The sequence below is a fragment of the Strongylocentrotus purpuratus genome, unplaced genomic scaffold, assembly GCF_000002235.5.
Source record: "Strongylocentrotus purpuratus isolate Spur 01 unplaced genomic scaffold, Spur_5.0 spur5_scaffold_15, whole genome shotgun sequence".
NCBI classification, from domain to species: domain Eukaryota; kingdom Metazoa; phylum Echinodermata; class Echinoidea; order Camarodonta; family Strongylocentrotidae; genus Strongylocentrotus; species Strongylocentrotus purpuratus.
The window spans coordinates 23,228,982-23,252,756 of record NW_022145600.1 but is presented as its reverse complement, the minus strand read 5'-3'; the positions used below and the strand labels follow the sequence as shown (position 1 = coordinate 23,252,756).

Genomic DNA, 23,775 nt, shown 5'->3' with positions numbered 1-23,775 from the left:
CATAGCTGCTCATATCTAGAAGATGACTGTTCTAAAGCATGCAAGCAAGTCTTGATCTTATCTTATCTTAGGGATCATGTCTCCCCGTTGCACCTCATTTGAATTGAGTCATATTGCGTTGGCGGGATCATACAAAAGCACAAATTTTGAAGATACAAGGTGTGAGTTGCCTTCCCTGATTTTTTCCCAATAAAATTCATATGTTGTGGAGTGCTAAAACCAGGGTTTTACAACCCGCAAAAAAATTTGGTTTAAGTGTGGCATCATTAGGCACATGGTTGACTGCAAATGAATGAATCTACGATGCATAAATTGGAGGGCACTGTTTATTATTAGGTGGGACTGTGTAAGGTGTGAGTCCAATAGCATGTGTTGTGCAGTTGTTTTCATCCAAGCCTTTATTATTCTTTTATTCTGTTTTGTTTATTTATTTATGGGACATCTAACAATAATTTTTATCCTTGAAACTGATTGGCAATGCCTCCATTGAACCGCAAAAGCCACAAGTTTTAGGAAAAAGAATATCCTTGTCTGTGCAGTATACTATAGTACACAGAATTTCATTAAATCGGCACTCTGCAAATATTTATTAAATATTTAATATGAGGTGTTAATAATTGTTTATCAACATTAAACCTTGAAGAAAAAAATTGTTTATATTGAACTACTGTTTTTAAAGGGGTTGATTGGTCTGATTAAGCAGCCATAATAGTGCACAGAAATATAAAATATCAAATTTGTGTCAAATTCATTTTTAGTTACTAATATACACACCCCTTTCGAAATATTAAAATCAGATTAATATACAGTATTTTGACTATCACAGTGCAATTATCGCTAGAGCATTTATTTATTTATTTTTTATTTATTTGGTATAAAAACATCAACATGCAATGAAATTGAATAGTGTGAACAACGGTGAACCAAAATATATACACTTGAGAAAAACATGTTGTTTTACGTACATGAAAATGTGGTTACAATAGAATATTCAACGAAAGAAGCCAGGCTGGCTACATATAGCGAGACCAAAGAGAGAAATGACGAGCATGCATCGTAGAGCCCGAAAAATTCTTCGGAATGTAGTTTTCCCGATATAACTTCATGCACCCTAGGTCCTTGCAGCCAGTTCAGGCGTACTTTTGGGGGGACCTGGGCCTGTAGCCTCTGTACAGGAAAGGGATGTCCCAATTGATCACTGTATTACTTCCATGAACATCCTGATCAAGGAAATTTCTCAATCTCCCTCCCCAGGATATTGGTCGTCTAGCTTCATTTTATAATGTATACTAATCTTTACATAATCCTGCTTTTGGCGTACATACAGAAACTTGAGAATGGATGGAAATAAGTGCCTTCTCATCTCCAATTTGTGATATATTTGTATGCTTTGTTTGAAGTTGTTTCTGGGCTAAACTAGTACAGTCTGATCTACTGTACTTAAATGTAATACCTAGAATTTTTTAGTGAAATAGTAGGAAATCAGTAATATCCTTAACAATTCCTTCAGGATTTTTATCAGCAACTCCACATAAACATGTAGTAGACCTATATTCCTCGGCATGTGAATATTAAGTATGAATAAGTAATTTGAGGCGAGTATGGGGGGGGGGGGGGAGGGGGTGAATACATGTATATTACAGAAAAATTATTTACTTTCATGTCATTTTTAAGACCCCAACCCCTAGGCCCCCTCCAATCTATTTTTTAGGGGCATTTGGTTTGTGAATTCTCTAATGACCGTGGCATGCTTGGAATCCTAACTGTCGAGAGATAATCCTTCATTTTTATAATCCCTTGCCTGGATATAACGATATGATGCTCTGTTAATCATCTCCAAGGAAACCAGAGATGGAGTATGGCTGCATTCATCATTTACTAATCCCCTGTGCAATCGCATGTCAATTCCCCCATGGACTGCATCAAGCTAATTAACTTGTATCCTCCTACTCGTTCTCTCCATTTCCTTGATTTCCCCATCTTTAGCACCACTCTCACTCACCTCCAATTATTGCGTTAGACAAATTTAGAAGTAAAGAAAACCTTTAGCTATTAATAGGTTGTGCATATAATTGGTATAATTTTGGCTTACCACAAACTGTATGTGTTGGCTTTTGTATGGTTCAACACATCCATACTGTGATTTATGTACTTAATAATGGAAGCATATACATGTATATATATTTCTGTTTGCTACTAAACGATTATGGAGTGTGTGAAATGCTTTTGGGCGGAATTTTGTTCCATGTCTTTTTTTTAAACATTCCCTGAAGACATGTGGTTGTGTTTGTGGTTAGGGTAGTACTACTGGTAAATCTTTTTATGAAGAGCTACTCAGTATATACACTTTCATGTATATGCCTACAACCGGGGTATATGCATGAGGATACTAAAAGAGAAATACTAGAAATATATCGTTGAGAGAATAATCCCAGGTCTTGAGAATGGTCATTTTGTCAGCCTATTTCATAAAGGTATATATGCATTTTTTTCTTTAAATTTGTTGTTGTTGATAGAAGCACAGAATATCATTAGCACAATCGATAGTATATCACCATTGTAGTCCCAAAAACATCAAAATACAGAAATTTAACTGCATAATTCCTAATGTCGTGTTTGATAAGGGGGCATACATAGTTCACTTTGAAATAGCTTATCTTAAACACAATCATCCTATGTCTGGTCAGGCATGTAATGAAAATTATGCATAATTTAAACCCATCTAATGATACAGAGCATGTCGTCCACTCGCCACTCATCCAATTATTATAACTCATGTATCTTTCCCTTCCCATCTACTCGCGACATGGGAATAGAAAGAGAGCAAATAGAGTCGTTGATTGCAGGTTTTTATGAATACTGATAGTGTTTGATCAGGCTAATCAGTGACGTCATCGAGACAACGCTTACCCTGCGTTATTTGCTCTGTTGATATCGGGGCATGATGGGTAAACACATTCCCAAGCGCATGCCTTCAAACGGTCGGTTGGTCGGCTGGACGTGGGTAGAGGTCCGTGCCAAAACTGACCGTTTGCAGCGCCATCAGTGAATTGGTCAGGTCCTATTAAATCAAGCTTTCAGTGACTGACCAGGGGAGGGTAGTTTGCACAAACACTTGACAGTCATAAGAATGATCAGACCTTTGCTCTGGAGAGAAGTGCTCCTGGCTATAGGGTTAAGGTTAAAGTTGCTATTGGGTTTTTTACGTGAGGTCTAGGGTATTAGGGTTAGGGTAGATGTCCGTGTCGAAGTTTGGATTTAGGACGTTGAATATAGAACAATAATTATTGCAGGAGCATATTTCTCACGATCCATCATAACTGTCTAACCCATAGACTAGCTTACATTGGTTCCGAATCTAACTAGTCATTCTGATCACTTTGTTTACCCAGTCATTGTGAAGTGGTTTGAGACTTGACCAAAGAATCATTTAAATCTAGTTGAAGTGTCCCAACTAGAGTCTGTGATGGCAGACTAAGCGTGGGATGGGCGAGGGAGTTGTGATCATAACAAATTGGAATGGTGACGGAACTGGTAGTGGAGTTACGATGATTTATGGTTAACTTTGGCCCTTGACCACCGACACATTCATTTAATTACTATCTCCATCTGACAGGCATATCTAGTTTTTGGTTTTGATTGCTTACAGATGTTCCACTGTCTTTTGACTTCGAACCTGCAGTCCATGTATTCACATATCGCTATCTATACAGTGACGCAGTATTGCCAATCTGCAAGTTGCATAGGCTGTCCTGATGAACCATGTCTAAATAGAGTATGACCTTGCAGACTATGAAATTAGTTCATTTGATAATAATGTACATTGATAGTGGGATGTTTTCTGTTCATTTTCCTGCCAATCATTTGAATGTAGATGTAGGCCTTATAAATATTTGAATTTGTTTTTCTTTCCATGTACTTTGGAAAGTCCTAGCCGGAGAACGTAGAATATGAAGCCATTTATAAGCAAAATAACTAGTGGAATACTAATTCCAACAGGGCATCACTTCTGAAATGTAGAGGCGTGTTGTTTCATATGATGAACTGTCAGAGACAGTTGAAACATTCCATCTTCTGTATAGTAATAAAAGAAGAGTCTTGACTGGAGGCTATCTCCCCTGTGGATATGCAATCTTGAGTAAACATTTCAGGTCCTGTGTTTATTCTGATGAGCTGGTGACCTTTTTATAAGGACAGATCAGCATGGGAACCCTGCTGTGATGAAGCGATTATAATCAACCGAGAATTGATTACCAATCTACTGTGTACACTCCACTCCCTTTAATAGTATTTTATTTTTAGTATCAGTGAGTAATCCTGTGACCTTTGACATTTCTTCCAAGTATAAGCCTTGTCTATTGGTAGATTCCATGATAGTGTTTACAAATTCATTGTTTTGTTGAGAATGACTTCACTGGTAGACGTTTTAATAAGGAGACAAAACATGAGTGACATTGGCTTGGTGTATTTATGGCAAGATTTGATTACGACAAACTTTACACATTTTGTTTTATCCTCTGCGGTGGTATATACCGGTATAGGTACATGTACACGCTCTAATTATCCTATCTAAAAAAGTGCAAAATCTTTGAGCAAAGCTGATTATTTATCTGAAAGTATTGTTTTAATTGCCTGTTCAATATATTTTTCTAACTTATAGAATTAAAACTCCAGATTAAATCATGCTATAACTTATCAACTTGACAAGGAGTGTTCAAAATCACATCCATGTTATTTCTCAACCCTTTTCAAACACAATTTTGTTTGGCTCAAATTTTTAAAAGTTTTAAATTCAAAAACTGTTTCAAGGACTGGTCCTTCACTACAACAGAAACTCTTAATGGTTCCTAAATTTATTACTGGAGGATAATGTCCCATCTTTCTGTTTTTTTTTTGTTGCTAATGAGCCATCAGAACCAATTTCATAGGGTTTGGTGCATTGCCATCAGAATCTTGTCTGCAGAAACAGCAGGAGACTGAGTTAGGAATGATTTGTAGCACTCATTATGGTCACCTTTACCAGTCAAATCGGACTGGTCCTTCTAGTATGGTCGGGTAAGTGACTGATAGTTTCTCCTCATCCCAGACCAAGCCATCATTCCAGGTGACAGAGCATTGTCCCTAATGCTCTTCAGTCCTTCACAACCCCCTCGCTTGCAATACACTGTATTGTTAGCTAAGGCTTCTCGTAAGCCAGGAGGGGTTATTGACAGAGACTTGTTCTGCCCGATTAGGGCTCTTCATGTAACCCTCTGAAGATCAGTAATCCCCTAAAGAGGATTAACTAGATCACCTATTGTAGCCCAGTTACAGAAGTGCTCCCTTCTAAAGCCCCTTCTGCTTGCATTGTGTAGAGCTGTATAAATGACTATTTTGGCAATGGTAGAAGCTATTATTGGTGCTCAAATTATCCTAACATGGTCTAGACTTGGAGGATAAGTTTATGAATGGGATAAGAATAGATTAAGCTTGTTTATCTGTGTACTGTGGAAATTACGCACTTGTGCAGCCCCTGAAGATACCTTCCTTTCAGAATTTAACAGACATCAGGTACATGTACTGTAGGCTAGCTTGCAACTTACAAGTGGAGCAAATTTTTACAGACAAGGAAATTTTCCCCCATCCAGCCATGAACATTTTCCTCCTCCTCTGCTAAAATTTAGCTTATAGATTTGATATCTCAATGATTCGTATCAGGAGAGGGATTACAAGGTGATTTTCCTCTGCAATCAATCATTCATGAATCAAACATGAGATTAAAGATGAGATTTAGAAGATCATTTTAAGCCATTACGTAATATTCTGGAGGTTGTTTGTTTGTTTGTATCCCTAGATCTTAAACCCTCAAGATGTAAACATAATGCCTTTCCTGAGATACAGGCCTACACCTGTAACCCCCCCCCCCCCATGATTGTCATTTCAGTCTAGACATCAAACTATTAATTTGAAACCTAAGGTCAAACAACAATTGACAAAGGTCAAAGAAGAGCAATCTTTGTGACCTTCCTCATTTCAAAATATTACCAGTAAACAGGAAAGTGGTTGAAAATTGCCATTTAATGTTTGGACTGATATTCATAACCCACTCTCTCTCTCTCTCTTTAATCAATTCATAACATTTTAGTTAATATCACCCAAGTTCTATCCCTGTCTCTAATAAGATATCAATCAATCAGTCAATTCATTATCCACCTCATAGTAATCAATTAGGTCACATATAGGAAAATAGAAACTGCAATTGGATGTACCAATCAACTTGGACACAGTTGTCAACCATACTCAATCTGACAGATCTCATTAAAAAGGTAGACAACGTCAATGGTTCTCTCCTCTCATTCCAAAACTTTCTGCTTGGCTGACTGAACGTGTGAGTTTGTTGGTGGGTTAGAATTGCAAAGCCTCGTTCTGCCTCATTGGGTGCTAGTGAAGGAGGCCCTCGTGTGATGAGTCTTACTTGTCTGTGGGAAGCTGCTCTTGTAAACCACAAGGTCATAATAATTTTAAAATTCTATTCTGAGGTTTAAAAAAGTGAAAAATGGTTGAATATGAGTAAATCGGATTGGAATAATAACTCAGGTGGCTGTGGGGAAATGGGAGGATGAATTTTTGGATAGCATAGGATCTACCTTGTTCCTGGAAGCAAACAACCTAATCAATAATCCAATCATAACCCTATCCCTATATCTCTTCTAAAATAAAGCCTGGAGAAAATGTTATCGTAGTACATGTTTATATTTTTCTCTCTGTATTTTGTATATATATATGTACATGTATTTATTTCAATATGATATTTGTAATTGTACCCCATGATATAGACTTATTATAATTTAGACTTATGATATTTAATATATTTATTTACCTTTTTAACTCACTTGCATTTTCCCAGACTAATATATTATTATCATTTACTCCCTCCTTTTCTTTGACCCATTTTGCTAACTTAACCAGGAGCACTTTAAGGTGTGGTTGCGGAACCCAGACAGTGTATGTGCCCGATTATAGTAGACCAAATGTGCTTGCTTGGATTTGTTTATCCCCTTATGTATATATTTGCATCCCATATTTCATCATCATCGTCATCATCATCATCATCTCATCATTGCATCTTATGTCTGTTACTTATTTTTGTATGTTGAGATGCATTAAATTAAGATGTACTCAATAGCTCGTGCAGGCCAAAGTATATCATCAAATGAGCTATCATAAATAACAGTACTCTCTTTCTTGGAACTAGGCTACACAATTACAGCTGTAAACATTTCCCTCGCTATATACCGGTACTGCCGAGTGCCTAACATACGACTTTGAAGGTTACTTCCATTTGATATTAGATTATTGGGGAGAGAGCAACCAATTTAGGCCAAGTAATCTGGGTGAGACTACTTCTCTGCAATTGTAACTTGTAAGATATGCGACAGTATACCACGACAGTACCACATATGAAATCAGAATGATTGAAAAGAAGAAAAAAAGGTTCCTTGCCCCCTTTATAACTTGCTTATATTTAACCAAAACAAATCACCCGCTTAGAGCCAGAAGTGCATTAGCTCTGTGTTAAAGTATGAGAGTTGATGCTATGATATACTTCTTTTGGCCGAAACAAATGTTACTTTGCATTTTACACACGGTAATTACAGCATATTTGAAATGCATATTCAAAAGAAAAATACCCCTTCTCATTTATGATGTGCCTCTTTTTTAAATATTAAATCAAGTATGACTTTGGTACTTGCCAAACAACTTGCAAAAAAATAGGGTTTCTCCTCCCCATCTGTGATTTGCTTTTATTTTTTAAACCAAAACTTATTAATTTGCTATTGGCTATTCCCGTGTTACACTTTGCCAATATTTAGTTGAAAAAAATTTATCAAGTTGTTTGTCCTCTTCAAATTTACCCCTATTCCCTTCTCCCTTGTTCAGTTAAAAAATATCCTTTGATATATAAAAGACAAAATCAGTAATGATGTTTGCTAAATTTACAGTTTTGTGAGAAATGGTCCAACCCTAGGTTGAAAATGCATGCATGAACATACATGTATTGGTGAATAAATGTGATGGCAGGTTGTCTAAAGTAGCATCATTAAGTAGTGAAAACTGTGTGTACATGAATGCTTTCATGTTTAATGCATCTTGGTTGATTGAAGATTTGGTGTAAATAGTGATTTCTTGCTGAAAACTGTTATGTGTGATGCAATGCAAATGAATGAAACGTCAATATGTATGAGATGTCAATGTGAAAGAATTGGGATGAAAGTTTCATTCATACATGACTTGGTAAACCCAATTTTCTTTTCTTTATTCAGTGAAATTAACTTTTTGAAGTGCAAATTGAAATTTTAAATGGGGGTGGGGGCAAGAAAGCAATGTTCAACAAAGGAGATATGTTCTCATTTATACTTGACATTATTTTTTAGGTTTAAACAAATTGAAGCATACTGTGTTTATGTCATTTAATATATTTATTTTTATTTAAGTCATTTTTTTACATCATGTATGAACGAAGCTTTCATGTGAGAGATGAATACCGGTAGTGGAAATGATTCAATGTTGAGAGCCTATTATTTCAGGTAAGGGAGGGGCATTCATGTTTTCTGCCCCATGGATTCCTCACAAAAAGCATTGTTAGGGTGATTTTTTGACAATCATCATCATGTGCACATAGGCTCATTTTTTAGTTTCCACCCACCGTGCCATGCGTATGAAATCAATTTTCATCCATTGTTCTGGTGTTCCACTTCATTCATCTGTCATCACATTCTCATTCACATCAACCTACCTGGCCGCCATCTTTAATTTGTAGTCGATGTACATTATACAAGGTGTTTTACTCAATTTTTACTGCCATTTTCTTTAGCACTAGAAGGATTTTATGTGTATGCCATGAGAATTTCAGTTGGTGTCAAGTTTTATTTTATAATTTTTTTTCAACATCATCGGAGCAAGAAGGCTGTTATGAGTTCATTAGGCCAGGAGTTAAATGTTTTCATCTCTATTTTCATCACCATTCGCAATTACCTGTAGTTTAGAGCAACTAGTCCATTTCTCATTTTCATTCCTATGAAGATGAGCAAGATTAGAAACTGTGAGTAGATTCTCAATGGGAGAGCAATTAAATCCTTGGTCTTAAATGTTTTCAATTTTATTATCAGTGATGAGTAGTTTTAACAGGTAGCTTAGAATTAGAGTAAGACTGTCATCAAGTGTAAATGGATTCCAGTTTATATGTACATTAGCCGAGAAACAGTAATTGTTTTCAGCTCATTTTCATAATTTCTGGTGCTATTAGTCTAGCTCTATTTTTTGTTTTAATTAGGTTATTTGTTTGAAATAATCACTTTTCACTGTTTGCTCAGTGTAATATAATTATTTGCTCTTGTCATAAAAGCAAATATTGTAGAACTCCATTAATTTCCCAATTTAATGAATGACTATAGCCTGTTAATCAGTTGTGGTTTCAGTGGCTTATGTTTTATCCTTGGAAGTTGAGGACAAATATCATCCATCAAAGCATGTTAGAATTATGATTCATATTAAAATATAGATTAGTTCATCTCATACTGTAAGATACATGTATGCCATGACATAATTACCATCAATATAATTGTGCATCTTATTTCATTCATCGCATCTCATTCCATTCGTTCTTTGACATAGAGTGTATTTAAGAAAAAAATTATACTACTAATCCATTTGAACTTGACAACTTATTCTAGGGTTTCACACTAATTTATATTCACAGGGGGCCATATTATAATTTTGTAGGTTCTGTATGCAAGAGAGGGGTTGAACTTGGGATTTAGATGAATTTTGAGGGTTAAGCACATACTTTTCTTATATTTATTGGTGCAATATTTTGGTGAGGTTAAAAATGACTTTACAGGCATGAATATTTTTACATTTATAATTGTAATTGCTGGTGAAATATGTTGCATGGGTTTGCAAAATAGTTTGAAGCACATATCTATGCACTCTGATAATCGATGGGGGGGGGGGGGGGGGGGGGGCTTAGAAAAATTTGCTCTTCACTTTGAGTCATTTACTATACATACAGTATTTAACCACACCATCTGCTTGGTGTCAGAAGGACGCTTCTTCATCTTAATTTGTGGAGAGTTCATGCCCTTCTGGCTCTCAGCAGACGATATACAAGATTATCTCTTGATGTTCGTCATGATATAATACAGTCAAACCTGTCTATAGCGACCACCCAAGGGAAACACAAAAAGTGGTCTTTGTAGACAGGTTCCTTTAGCACATGTTTCAATGAGAAATCGTTTTGAAGGGAAACCCAAAAATGTGGTCTTTGTAGACAGGTGGTCACTAAAACATGTTATACTGCACGATCATTTGATACGAGAGTCCATAATTCTTGACTCTTCCATCTCAGGAGAGCCTTTATTCTCTATATGTATGTTTGCCCCCTTGTTTATCATTGACGCCCATTTGGACCTCGGCTGACGAAATTTTCTACACCCCTCTCGTTAAGGAGAGCCTTTATTCCATCTATGTATCACCCTTGTTTCATTGTAACAGGGTATATTCCCAACCTGTCGTGCTGACGTCGATATCTGTCGGGGTTTCCAGGTTTGTTGCACTGGATGGTCACTTCACCTCAAGAAATTGCATCCCAAAACTAACAAAATTGTTTTGTTTTATTTTACAAATTAATTGGTTTCTGGATGATAATTTTTTTTTTTCAACCCCTTTTCATTTACCGTATTCAAGTTTTTGGTGATGTGTTTTGAAAAACTCTGAAATTCTCAATGATGACAAAGAGGGCAGCTAAAGGTATTTTGATAAAAATGCATGATAATTGGGGAAAAACTGATATAGATTATATTCTATTGCATGATCGCCAAATGCATTCTTCTTCTGGCATGTTTTAAGTAACAATTAAATTACAGTGTCATTTGATTAAGAAAGATGTATCAAATGTAGAATTCAGACATTCAAGTTCACGTCTTCATATGGCTGACATATTTTACCTGCCCATTTTAAAACAATTTTTCTGATGCAAATCGGAAAAATCAAAGCAGGAAATTAATTTTAACGTTTGATTTGTGCAGCAGCTTGTAGATTACCCCCGCAGATTTTGTTTTTGTTTGTATTCATTAATGCGAGAAATCATTTTCATTATCAATATTTACTCTGCTTAAACCTGCTTAAACAGTTAGTACTGTTTGTAAAAGCAAGTAAAAAGTAAAATACAATTGTACATTCACTACATTATCAAATTACAATGGATGAAGTAGGGAAATGTTCCGGGTAGTTTGGACGACAAAAGCAATGAAAATACTTCTTATTCAGAAGCATGAATATCTCAATTGAAAAACAAAGTACTTTTTTTCTTCATTTGTTTGCAGGCAAGTGCAACCAACTGCGACATTAACATATCATTTTCTATTTAAAGAGTCGAGCCAGAATACTAGTAGTGTTAAATCATATACTTTAACAAATATCTAATTTCCTTCTGGCTGGCAACGGACAATATCATCTTTTTGAAGCCAGAAAGGCATTAACTCTGCGTAAAATAATATGAGTTAATGCCCTTCTGGCTTCGAAGGGACAATATGTACTTGTAATATTATTTTTTCTACTGAAGGGAAAGTATTATTTTGAGGAATCATTTAAAAAAAAATCAGAAATCAGTCTCTAGAAGATATCAGTAGCAACAACATTTTGAAACGTTGACATTTTGTTATTTCAAATTCATTGATAACATTCAGAAAATCCACATATTCTTGTCAAGATTATTTGTATCGGTTCATATTATGTAATTCAGTGTGAATTTGAGATCAAAGAAAGTAAAAATAGTAGTTATTGATATTAATGGTTAAAAATCATGAACAAGGAAATTTATGAATGTAATTAGATTGACAGTGCATGAGTTTCTCATGACATATAAAGTGGCTGTTGCTTCATCAGTATGAAGTACTTGAAATTATAGGGAAATGGGATGGCAGAAGAGATGATGAGAATTACAAGTGTCGAGGATTGTTATTAATTTCACACTCCTGAACATGGAATGACTTGTGTTCCGCGTGAGTACCGGTGTGCATACATTATCGTGAGATTTCCCTGGACGACCCTCTTGAACACCCTCCAATGAATATCCTAACGCCCTCCCACCCACCCTCACCCTCCAATTGATAAGGAAAGCCAATTATGACAGTAACCGTAAGCCTCTGTCCCCCGGAGTTACTAATGCATGCAGACTCCCTACCGCTAAAACGCATCGTGCCTTAAAATATCACTAGAGGGCATTACCACTCTTCTTTTCCCCGTCTCTCTCTGCTCCGCGGTCGACATCGGCTATCCCAGCATGCCGTTTTGCATTTCAAGTGCGAGAGCCTCAAGACACTTCTTAGCATGCTGGCTGTATATAAAACCCTTATGTTGAGATGGAACACACCCAGATGCTCACTCGCTAGTCTAAAGATTTATAATCGTCCTTTCTTTTTGGGGAATAATCATGTAATATCACATATATCTTTTCTTAAAAGGGGCAAGTTATTGATTTTTCTGGATTATTCAAAATGCTTGGTTCACTGAGTGTGATTGTATAAGCCAATCATTTGAAATTGAATATGAAGTGAAGAATTGGAATGTTTCATTTCAGACGGTTCATTACAACTGTCATAACAAATGTCAGCTGGACGTGCTTTCCAATACTCTAGCATGAATAGCTCAAATGACATATGAAAGTTGATGGGAAATCTGTCATTGTGTTTTGATAAGTAGATTAAAATGCTGAGAAAATCCAGATCAAAATAAGGCCAAGGTTAGCATAGATCTTGAATTAGTAAAAATCAGAAGCAAATTGTGAATTTTTTGGGGATAGCGCAAGTACCCTTTGATAAAGCAGCACAAAAATGACTAAATATCAGTCATGTACAAGACAATTAATTCAAGTAATATACTAAGGCAGCAAAGAAATGACTTAATATCATTCATGCACTGAAAAGGAAGACAATGGATCTCCTAGGCAATCATTCTGGACACATTACACCTGCGCATACTGAATAATAAATGTGGGGTACCTCATGGGTAACCTGATAATAAGCAGGATTTCTATAGCAGCTCCGACTGGAAAGGGGTCGTGCAAGCAATCAAGTCTGGAAGTTCACCAGGATGAAATTAATCATTTTTATTGCTCTGGAGCTTAATTCAAGTCAGGAATTCTCTCTAATTATTCACATTGGAAGCCAACAGGCAATTTAATGTAAAAGAATGAATGCCAAACAGTTGGTTTAAATGATTTGCAGACAAGGAATGAATTGCTGATCAATGATGATACTTTACTTTACTGTTAACGACATTGATATTTTAGTAATCTAACTCTGGAAGGAAGAGCTCTGGAATCTCTTAAAAAGCAAAGTACAAAAATATGAAATACATAAGTATGTTGTATGGAAACCACTCTTTTACATTCAGAATTCCAAGAAGAGCTTAGAACTGAGACACCCCCCCCCCAAAAAAAAAAAAATATTTGTTACACTGTCACATACATGTCTAACTTTCCATACATGTCTAACTTCCATGCAATAATTTGCAACAACAAAACAAAACAAAACACTCAATCATTTTACAACTTCTTTGTAGGTCACCATTTTCCCACTTTATTTTCAGCTTACTGTCTGTATTTCTTTGTATCTATAGCCACTCCATCTCATTACTGGCATCCTGAACATTACTGTACTATTTTCTCCTCTTCCCAGATACTCATTACTCGCCCACTCCCCGTCACCGTCGGTGCCCCCCTTCCCGCAACCCCCGTTTCTTTCATGACGTTGATTAACTATGAAATTCATATTTCCTCAATGAAGTAATACTCGTAGCATTTTCAAATAAAACTGATATTGCAACCTTGGGCTAGTACATGACACTCACCGTCCCTCATCTCCTTTGAATGCTGTTATTAGATCTTGCTGGTGCGTAAGAGCCACTTTTTTTCCCCTTGTGTGGAAAGAAATAAAAGGTTACAGTTTGCTTTGGTTTTTTGTACGATTGCGAGACACCCTAAGCTATTATATCCTTGCAGTATCCAGACATTCATCTTTGGCTAATATATATCCATACTGTAGGCAACGGATAATACTGTTCCCCACTGCCATTGCATTATTGGCATAGCATGGGTTCGCTGTCGAGGGGGGGGGGGGGGGGTTGGAGGATTGATTACTTCATAAAAAGCATTGTAAGCATTAAAAGAAAAAAAAACATTGGGTTAGGGAAGGGTTTAACTTCCACTTCCCCTTTCAATTTCTTTCTCTCCTTTTTCCCCACTTAATTCTCTTTTTATGGGACCTCGCTTAAAAGCTAGTTGTCAACTAAATTACATAGTTGACAACTAGGCTTAACAATCTGTTCTATATATACAACTGTATGAGTCCTGTTTCACTATGATTAAAAAAATCCTTGGGTAATAAAAAAGCCAAGTGAATGCTTACATGCCATACTGTCCTTTCATGTCAATGTGATGTAGTGACATCACGCCTCCATTTACATGCATTCACAGCTCCATCAATACCGACAGGAGGAAGACCTCATACTCGCACCTCATCATCATCCCTCATACAATGTCTCATCCCCATCTCCTCCTCCTCATCACATCATCTCCTCCTCCTCATCACATCATCTCCTCCTCCTCATCACATCATCTCCTCCTCCTCATCACATCATCTCCTCCTCCTCCTCCTCATCGGCAGGTTTTGTTTCATCCTTCAGCAACTCCCTCATTCACCCCAGCCCAGACAAATGACAAGATACTCTCACTTCATAGCCATACCTCATCTCTCCTGCCTTTGTTCACCCGGTGAACACCTTACTCATTAATCTGAGTCCACTATCATATGTTGAAATCAAGAAGGGTGTTTCACCAATATTAGATGGTACGAGGTGACACACTTTTGGCTCTCTAAACAGACAAAATTGGAGGATCATGAACATCTATACTGCATCCTGTCTGCCCTGCTTACTCTCAAAACACCCCCATGCATCAATCCATTTTATAATAAGAATGGTAGAATCCATAAAAAAATGTACCTCTTCACTCTAAATGTTACAAGAGTTTAGTTTCTTTCTTTTTGGGGGAAGGAGGGGCAGGGGGGGGGGGTCATATTAGGGTGCATTTCCACTCCTGCATCCAGAGAGTACTTAGATGTGACCTCAGTTAAGCTTTAAAACAAGCCCACTTATTAGCCCCAACTCCATGAAATAGCAAAATAATCATACAAAATAATTCATACCATGTACCCCCCCTCCCCAATTGTTCAACCCTAAACAAGCTGGCCAATTGCATGGCCCTAATCCCATAAAATGGCAAAATAATCATACCAAACCATTCATACCTTATACTCGACCCCTCTCTCTGTCCCCCTCGATAACCAACCCACACCTCTCATTTACCCAACCAAGTCCACCTGGTACCCCCATCTTCCACCGCCTCCCACACCATCTCCCCATCTCCGTAGGAGGAGGATGCGGTCCACTTAATTGCAACCCATCCTAGACAGCCTTTAGCGCCACCACCACCGAGCAAGATAAGACAAGACAAGGCAAGGCAAGGTGTGGCTGGGTTCCTCCTCTCCCTGTTCCCCCTCTATATAAAGCACCCCACACCTCTCATCAACCCAACCAAGTCCACCTTGATACCCCCATCTTCTACTGCCTCCTACACCATCTCCGTGGGAGGATGCAGTCCACTTTAATTGCAACCCATCCTAGACAGCCTTTAGCGCCGCCACTACCAAGCAAGGCAAGGTGTGGCTAGGTTCACCGGTGCAGATGGGACCCTGAAATCAAATCAACCAGCCTCACACCTCCCTACAACCATGCTTACACGTACATGGTGCTATCCCCAACAACCTGTTATAGTAGTGCACAACCCAAAACAATTACAAAATATCCTCATCTGCCAATCTCCCAGCTCCGACTGAGTAGTTATACACTGGTATTGCATTCCGGAGCATCCTTGTCCTTTATAATAATAATAATATGTTTTCATTAATTCATGTGAAATGGTTCTTGAGGGTAAAAAATTGTCATATTTTGGATAGAGATTAAGTTATATCTTATGAGATATACAGCCATAAATAATGTTAAATTAATTGCAAGAAGACAACCTTTGTGTCAGTTGTTTATGGTAATGCAACCTGCATCTTTTTCTTTTTTTGGGGGGGGGGGGGGGTGGGGGAGGGTGGAGAGGTAAATAGGATACATGTACATTGGTTTTAGAGCGTATTTTACATGGTTGTACTTTCAAGAGATATCAAAAGAAGATTACTAAATAAATTACAGTTGACTCAAGGAGCCTTGGACCAATTTTACTTTTATTTTTGCATCAATTACTTCTTTTCTACATGGGATAGACCTTAATTTTCATAAAGTCAACTGCATTTTAATTACAAATTGCTAGGATTACCATGCTCCTGGTTATGAGAGCTGGGCATATATCAGTATTTACCAACAATATTTTTTTTTAATGAGACTGGTGGAGGGATACACATTCATATTGATGGAAAGGGAATGAAGAAATTTGACAGATATTTAAACATACTTACCTGTTTGCCAAGATGGAAATTGCCCTTTCCTCCGATGATATGTTTGCTTTTCACAAAATGAGTGGGTCTAGTGTTCAATTTGCCATAGTGTGAAGCAAATAATGCAAGTTAGCTTCCTCAAAAACTAACGATAACTTTGATATTTTTCCTTTATATTTAGCTGGCCCTCTAAATTTGTGGCCATTATGTTCAGGTTACAATAAAGTCAAGTAAACCCTGCAAGTTAGCTCCAAACTGGATTCATAGAAATTTAAAAATCAAGGGATCTTTTTTTTAAACCTCTAGTAATAAAATAAACATTAAAAAAATAATGATAAGAGAGCAGATGGCTCACAGATTTCAAAAGAGTGAATAGTCGAACTCTTTCATGCATTAATCCCTGCACAAAAAATAAAAATAAATTCTTTGATTCTTAGGTGCTGCTATCTATTCACACCATTTCAGATTCAGACAATAGCTGTCTTTTTCATTAAAAAAAAAATCTCATTCATTAATCGGTGCACCTTGCACTGTGAATCATCATCATTCAATCTCCATTGTGTTCTTATGGCCTGGAGATATGGATAACCGTTGATCTATATGTGACCTCCGCCTGACCTAGCTAGACATGGACGAAGCCCTCTTTTGTTTTCTGCTGTGATTCGCGGGTATCTGTCTGAAGCAACCAGCCGTGCATTCTAGCATGAATGGGGAATATATAAGAAGAGAAAACGAGATATAAAAGCAGCTTGCAGCTTGGCATCCAATCCAGGCACTACTAAAATCAATGAAATTTGTCTAGAGCGCTTTAATTGGAAACCGAATTATGGGTCTATGTTAATTACTCTCCCTCTCTCTCTCGACCCGTTGAGAGCTATTTATGTAGATATATACGGCAGCCATTGGCAAGAGGGCAATCCGCAAGGGCGTGTGTGTTCATGTGTGTGTGGCGTGTACGTGAGAGGGCAAAGCAGCGAATATAATCACTCCACTTGAGCAGTGTGTGTTATTCGATGCATGCTTGTGTTGTTTTTTTATACCGAGAATCCTATTGAATAGACTCTGGATTGCTTTCGTTTTAAGGCATGATGGATTGATCAATGATGTACATGTAATTCAAGGCATGATTATAATAATGAAGGTAATATCAAGATCTTAATTTGCATAAATGGTTACCAAGGCTACGTATACGGTGTACAATTATACAAGCAGTTTAATGCTCCTTGCAAAGTTGACGTTAATGTAATCAATACATGAGTAAATCATTACATATTAGTGTAGTTGGAAAACTGAAACAGATTTCAATGTCATTCATGTAGATTTTTATAGATAATTACACCATTTAAATCTGGTTAATTTGCATAATGGTATGATTTACATGTCATTTAGTCTGGAAGTGTATTGTATTATTGAAGTTTAACATAATGTTCATGCCTAAGAATCCAGCTGTAATCTTCATGAATAATTGTCATCGTACTTGCGGATGAGTCACTAGAATATTCTGAATAATTCATAAACAAGATCTTACATCTTTTATGAGATATTGGATGACAGTGTCCTGGTACTATGTCAGGGTGACCTCGCACTTCTTGACATGGATTCACCTACGATTTGGCTGTCTACATTGACAGAAATTTGTACTTTGTATGTGATTACTTTTATATTAATGTGATTGGTGAAGCATGGAGGGAAAAAAAATAATCATCCTTTCTCATCTTTTTTTCTTCTATCTTATTTTTACAGAGCGGTCCACACCCCGCCAGCCTTCTAGCGCTACAGCAAATCTCCGAACTGGTGCTGCCTCAGTCCCGCTTCAACCAGAGCTCAGGGAGGAGTCTTGGAGGAGGTAAGACCCATGGGGTGTGGTATCGAGTGGGGAGGAGTTTGGGTGTGGTATTGGGGTGGGGCATACGTGGGACAAGTCGAGTGAAGCAACACAAAAGACGGGGAGCATTATGAGTTGGGATAGTGTACTTGGTAGAGTTATGAAAAGAGAAGGGACAAGTTATGATAGTCAAGGGGAGTAGTCCTTGGAAGGAGGTGAGCAGGGAAATGCTTTGCCCATAGGGTGTGGCACAAGGCATGGCACAAGGCATGGCACAGGGCGTGGCACTAGCTTTACCATAAAATGTAGCGTTGAGTTGGGGCACAAGGATAAGTTATCCAATGACAAGATTTTACGTTCTTACCTTATGTAGGATATTGAGAAGCATTATGTAACTAACAATTATATATTGATGTTATTGCATACTAACATGAAGAGAATAGAAATATGCTGAATGTAATAATATTAAGATCGAGAAAACACACTTTTAAGATTTAGATAACTGATGGTAAATAATACAAAATTTGCTCAACAACAATTAACTTTCCGCCACCTTCATTCTTGAAGTGGCAAGTTTTTTAACTGCGACAGGAATCGACGGTGGTCGCTATTTAGAATGATGAATTGGGTTTATTTATGAAAATGGGGTAACATGATTATTTAAGAACTTCAGGGAAGTAGCCAGGTATTTAGACTGAATACGTTGGCCCAGTAACCCACATTTGCATTAGTTATTCAATAATGGCATGCCAGTCAAACAGCCTCTAGGAAGAATGGCCACAGCACATTAGCTCCTTCCAGTCCGTTTCTTCTGCCTCTGTCTGCTTCTTCATGTTTCTTTATTATGTGTGAACCTTGGCTGAACTCGTGGTCTCAGATTTGACAATTTACTAATAAGAGCGAAGAAGGACATTTTGACACCTGTACGGTGATTATGTGGTCTTGCATGATCTGTGTTGCATTCGCAGAACAATGGTTTGGAAAATTGTGATGCTTGAGTGCTAATAGAGGGGTATGCGATTCTGAAATTTAGAAACTTAACTGAATACTATGATGTTTTTAGGATGATACAACACATTTTGAAAATATATATGACAGTGGATCTGCATTTACAGAGAGAGAGGGGGGGGGGGGCACTCAATGTACTCTCTGGACTCTAAAACTATAATTCACCCAGACTGAAATTCCTCTTTGTACAAATCTGAAATAATACCTTTCATCAATATCTCAATATTTAATGGTATAAAGTTGAGAGAACACCCATGCTGTGGAGCCTGAAACATTTCACATTCATGGTGAATTTTGAATTCATTCTATCACTAATTTTGGATAGATTTTATTTATCCTTGCAAAATTATAGCAAGTAGGCCTAAATGGGTTTTTTTCCTTCCAAATTAAATGCAAGAGCCTATTTTGTAGTTCTCAGGTCGCTATCTGATCATTATACATTCCAAAAAATGAACATTGATTCTATAATCAAAACGATATCTCTCTTTTAAAATGGAAAATTAATGTAGAGCTCAAATGTGGATTGTGTGTCATTTGATACTCTTTACTCAGGGAACAAAGGAAGTGGTGTTTTGTCATTCGTCGTCTTTGATTTATGAACATACGAATCCGTACATTTATATAAATGATGGATTTGTATGTCAATCTGTTTATGCATGTTCGATGCTCACTCTTATGTATCTGTCTTCCCTGTACAATGTTTCCCTCCCTCTATAGTTAAGATAAATCTGTCATATTGTATACTGTAACAATAATCTGTCGTATTGTATACTGTAAGAATAATCGTTTGCTTTGTTCTCTTGCATGATCGCTATTTCCCATTCACAACAGCAGGAAGATACGGAACAGGTGGAGTACACTTCATATTTTTTTGTAAAAAAAGAAAAGAAACCGCATCTTTAATTTAAAAAATCATCGCTAATTCATTTCAAAGCTTACCCAATCACCCCCCTTCACCCTATAAGTCCTTACTCGTCACTCCGACAAAAAATAAAATATTTTTTGGGGGTACATTTTAAGAAGTACCAAAGTCAAATGGTAGTTGTGTTATAAATAGTATGTTTTCTTGGTGTTGGTATTCAATGTATCGTGGGTTCTAATTTCCAGTCTTATTTCTAAAGCAGAGCGATTTTAATTCAGTTGCAATATCAATTCCCACTCTTTATTTTTATTCAAATGATCAGTTGGTTTTGTCTCATATTTGGGTTTTTACAAATTTCACTGTCTTATTTGAAATAAGATTATATTTTGTTTTCTTGCTTACGTTTGGTGTTCATGAAAGGAAAAGCTTCTTAAGTAAATTGTAGAATTTCAAAAGCCTTTTTAAAGTGCATACATAAACAATTCAGTTGCAGTTGGTCTAATAGAAATGAAATAACAAAAATAAATGCTTAATACCTTTGCTGGTGTCCATATTTTCCTGCAAATTCATTGTGGAAGTATAATACTTGATGCAATATATTTAAAAAGAATATTTTTCTATCTTTAATATAATATGGTGCAAGTGGGCCTTCAAATACTGTAAACGGAATCCCAAACAAATTTAGCACTTCTGTAAAACTGGAAACTCTCAAATTTCTTTTCCATGATTTGCAATTATTAGCCATTAGTTTGTGACGAATCACAAAATACAGTTTATGTTTAATTTAATAGTTATGTAGCATGAAAGTTTTCGAAATATCTGCAACACCTGCAAAATTAGCAAAGGTTTCATACAGTCCGAACTTTCTGGTGCTACAGAAGTCATTATCGAGTTATTAACACATTCATTAGCATATTCAATAGTGCAGAGTCATTAAAGTCATCAAGAAGTCATTGATATATACATTAATTATTGCAAAGTGCACTTCGCACAAATGTATGCTGTAATGTTCCATGTCACAACCCTAACCTACTAACAGCGGTATGATTCATACAAAATAACACCACCTTCAGACCTGTATGCCCACCTACTTAGTATCGTGTCCTTGAGCATGTCTGATGAGAGCCATAAAGGCTTTAATGCATACGCTTTAACACAGAGCTAGCACCCTTCTGGCTCTCAACAGATGATGTCATAGCTCTTATCATCTTGTAGTTCTAATCCGATATAGAGACTAAGTAAATACACCTTTTGGATTACTGCTAGTTTAACTAGGTGTTAATACCCATATTTTCTCTATAGTCACATATCAAGTATAGTTTCTTTCTCTCTCTCTCTCTCTCTCTCTCTCTCTCTCTCTCTCTCTCTCTCTCTCTATCTCTCTATATCTCTTTCTCTCTCTTTCTCCCTCTTTCTCTCTTTCTCTCTCTTTCTGTTATCTTATCTTAATCTCATTCAAACTAATTTGGTCATTCAAGTACTTAGTCACTGGTAAATCTGACATTGACACTTAACAGGCAAAGCCACACCGCCATAAAGTAATAATCTCTAATAGGGTTTAAAGGTGATTTTCCATATTTCAAATGAAATTTTGTAAAATCCTTCTTAGATATCAAGGGCAACCGCATAGTTATGAACACACACTTTGCACTTTGTGTATTTAGGAAAAGATGTAGTTGAGTAGAGATGTAGTTGAATACAAGAAATGTAATTTTTAAAATGAACTAAGTGTAATAATTTGTAACAGCAAAATTCATGCCATGCTTCTTACTTCATACGTGTTTGCCTGTTATTCAAGCCTATGTAAATATCTATGGTAAAAAAAAAAAAAAAAATTAAATTTAAAAAAGAAGAAGAAAGAAACAAGTAATGTAGAGGATCATATTCTTTTGCCTGTAAACTATCCAAAATCTTTTACAGCAATGTGAAACAGGTTTATGCAGGATATTTAAGCACATAATATTATATATCTATTGTTTTAACAAAAGAAGTACATACGGTCATAATTTGATAGGAGGATAATGGAATGTGTATTACATATGCCACCTGTTTGTAGTAGTGACTCTCATTGCCATGGAAACTCCATGCTTAAGCCATTGAAATGGTGGTATAGATAGTTGAATGATTTAGATGTAAAATTCTGGCATCTGTCCATAACAGGATAAATAGGGACAAAAGAGAGAAAGAAGTAAAATGATGTTTTTCTAAAGAAACATATTTGCTCTGCTAAATCAAAATAGTTTAAAAAGCTAACAACACATTCTTTATCTTGTTTGTTTTTTAATTTGTTAGTTTCATTCTAAGTTAATATACTAACTTTTGCACAAAGTAATACATTATGTTTGCATCATGACCTCATATTAATTACAACCATTCCCATTTTCAGCTTATTAAACAGCGATTGATAATCATACAATTTATTCATGCATTTACTAATTTTATGGATATATTTTGCATTCCCTCTGTTATATTGTGTTCAATAATACAACAGGCAATTTGAAGTGCCCATTCTAACTCAATAGATGGATTAATTGTGATTGTCTAGTAATGATATTCATTTTATTTAAGATTTGTTTAGACATTTTACATAATGTTTTTGGTTTACCATTGAGAATGTTTGAGTTAAATAGTGTTGTATCATTTCTATATCATTGGGTTATACATTCAGTGAGCCTTTGATAATATTGTGTGAGCCTGTGATAAAATTTAGGTATTATCATTTTGCATCCATTGTTTGGTTATGAATTTAATTCAACAAATTTTGACAAAAATAAGACTTTGCCTAACTTGCTCTCATTTGCTACAGTTAAAAACTTTATTATGTAGCTATATTATGGTCATATCTATATATATTTATTTTCACTCGATGTCTTTGATTTTGATTATTTTTTTTTACCAGTGAACCAAATTAAGCTTCAAAAGTAATGTTTTTCTTGTGAAGAATATGTGTAACAGATATGAAATTCAGAATTCATTATTTTGTACAATTTGAGCTAACAAAGGGCAACACAACAAATATTTAGCTCTGTTTATCGTATAATACTCTCGCTACACCAACAAGACCGACACCGGGCCGACAGTATAGACCAAACAAACAATAACATTACCATGATTAGCTAAGAATCGGTCGGTTTAGAGTCGGCATGTAGTTGGTTTGGCGGTGTGAGTGAGGTACATAATATTAGGTACAGATTCAATCCTACAAGTATGCATGTAAGTGCAATACCACCATCTACATTTACCTTTGTCAATGGGTAATTCCATTAGATGTGTCCTGTATGATATTAATCATTTATTTTATCATTAATTTAATTATTTATTCAAATATTAAAATCCTTTGCCACGACTATTGGCAAATGATTCTCACTAGTTTCATCATCATAAGTCAGTGGTATTACTTAAAGAGATTTACAGCATCATTTCCTGATGAAATAAATGGATTTAGGACAAACAGTACACATTGAACGGTATTGCTTACAAGTTGTAGTGTATTGGGTCAAATGCATTTTGAACCTTGTTATCCCTAAAAATTCTGTGTGACC

The 23,775-nt window shown here is 36.3% G+C and overlaps 1 protein-coding gene across 6 annotated transcripts in view; it reads left to right on the top strand.

Moving 5' to 3' along the window:
• The window catches only part of LOC115924095 (gamma-adducin-like), a 74,835-nt gene that overhangs the window by 23,035 nt on the left and 28,025 nt on the right, over positions 1–23,775 (top strand). For 3 of the 6 annotated variants that reach the window (XM_030985849.1, XM_030985853.1, XM_030985848.1), the window contains exons 3-5: positions 10,534–10,584; positions 18,282–18,384; positions 20,203–20,220. In XM_030985849.1, coding sequence (XP_030841709.1) covers positions 10,534–10,584; positions 18,282–18,384; positions 20,203–20,220 — 172 coding nt within the window. The remainder of the gene's footprint in view (positions 1–10,533; positions 10,585–18,281; positions 18,385–20,202; positions 20,221–23,775) is intronic. The other 3 variants (XM_030985850.1, XM_030985852.1, XM_030985851.1) reach the window with 3 other exon arrangements.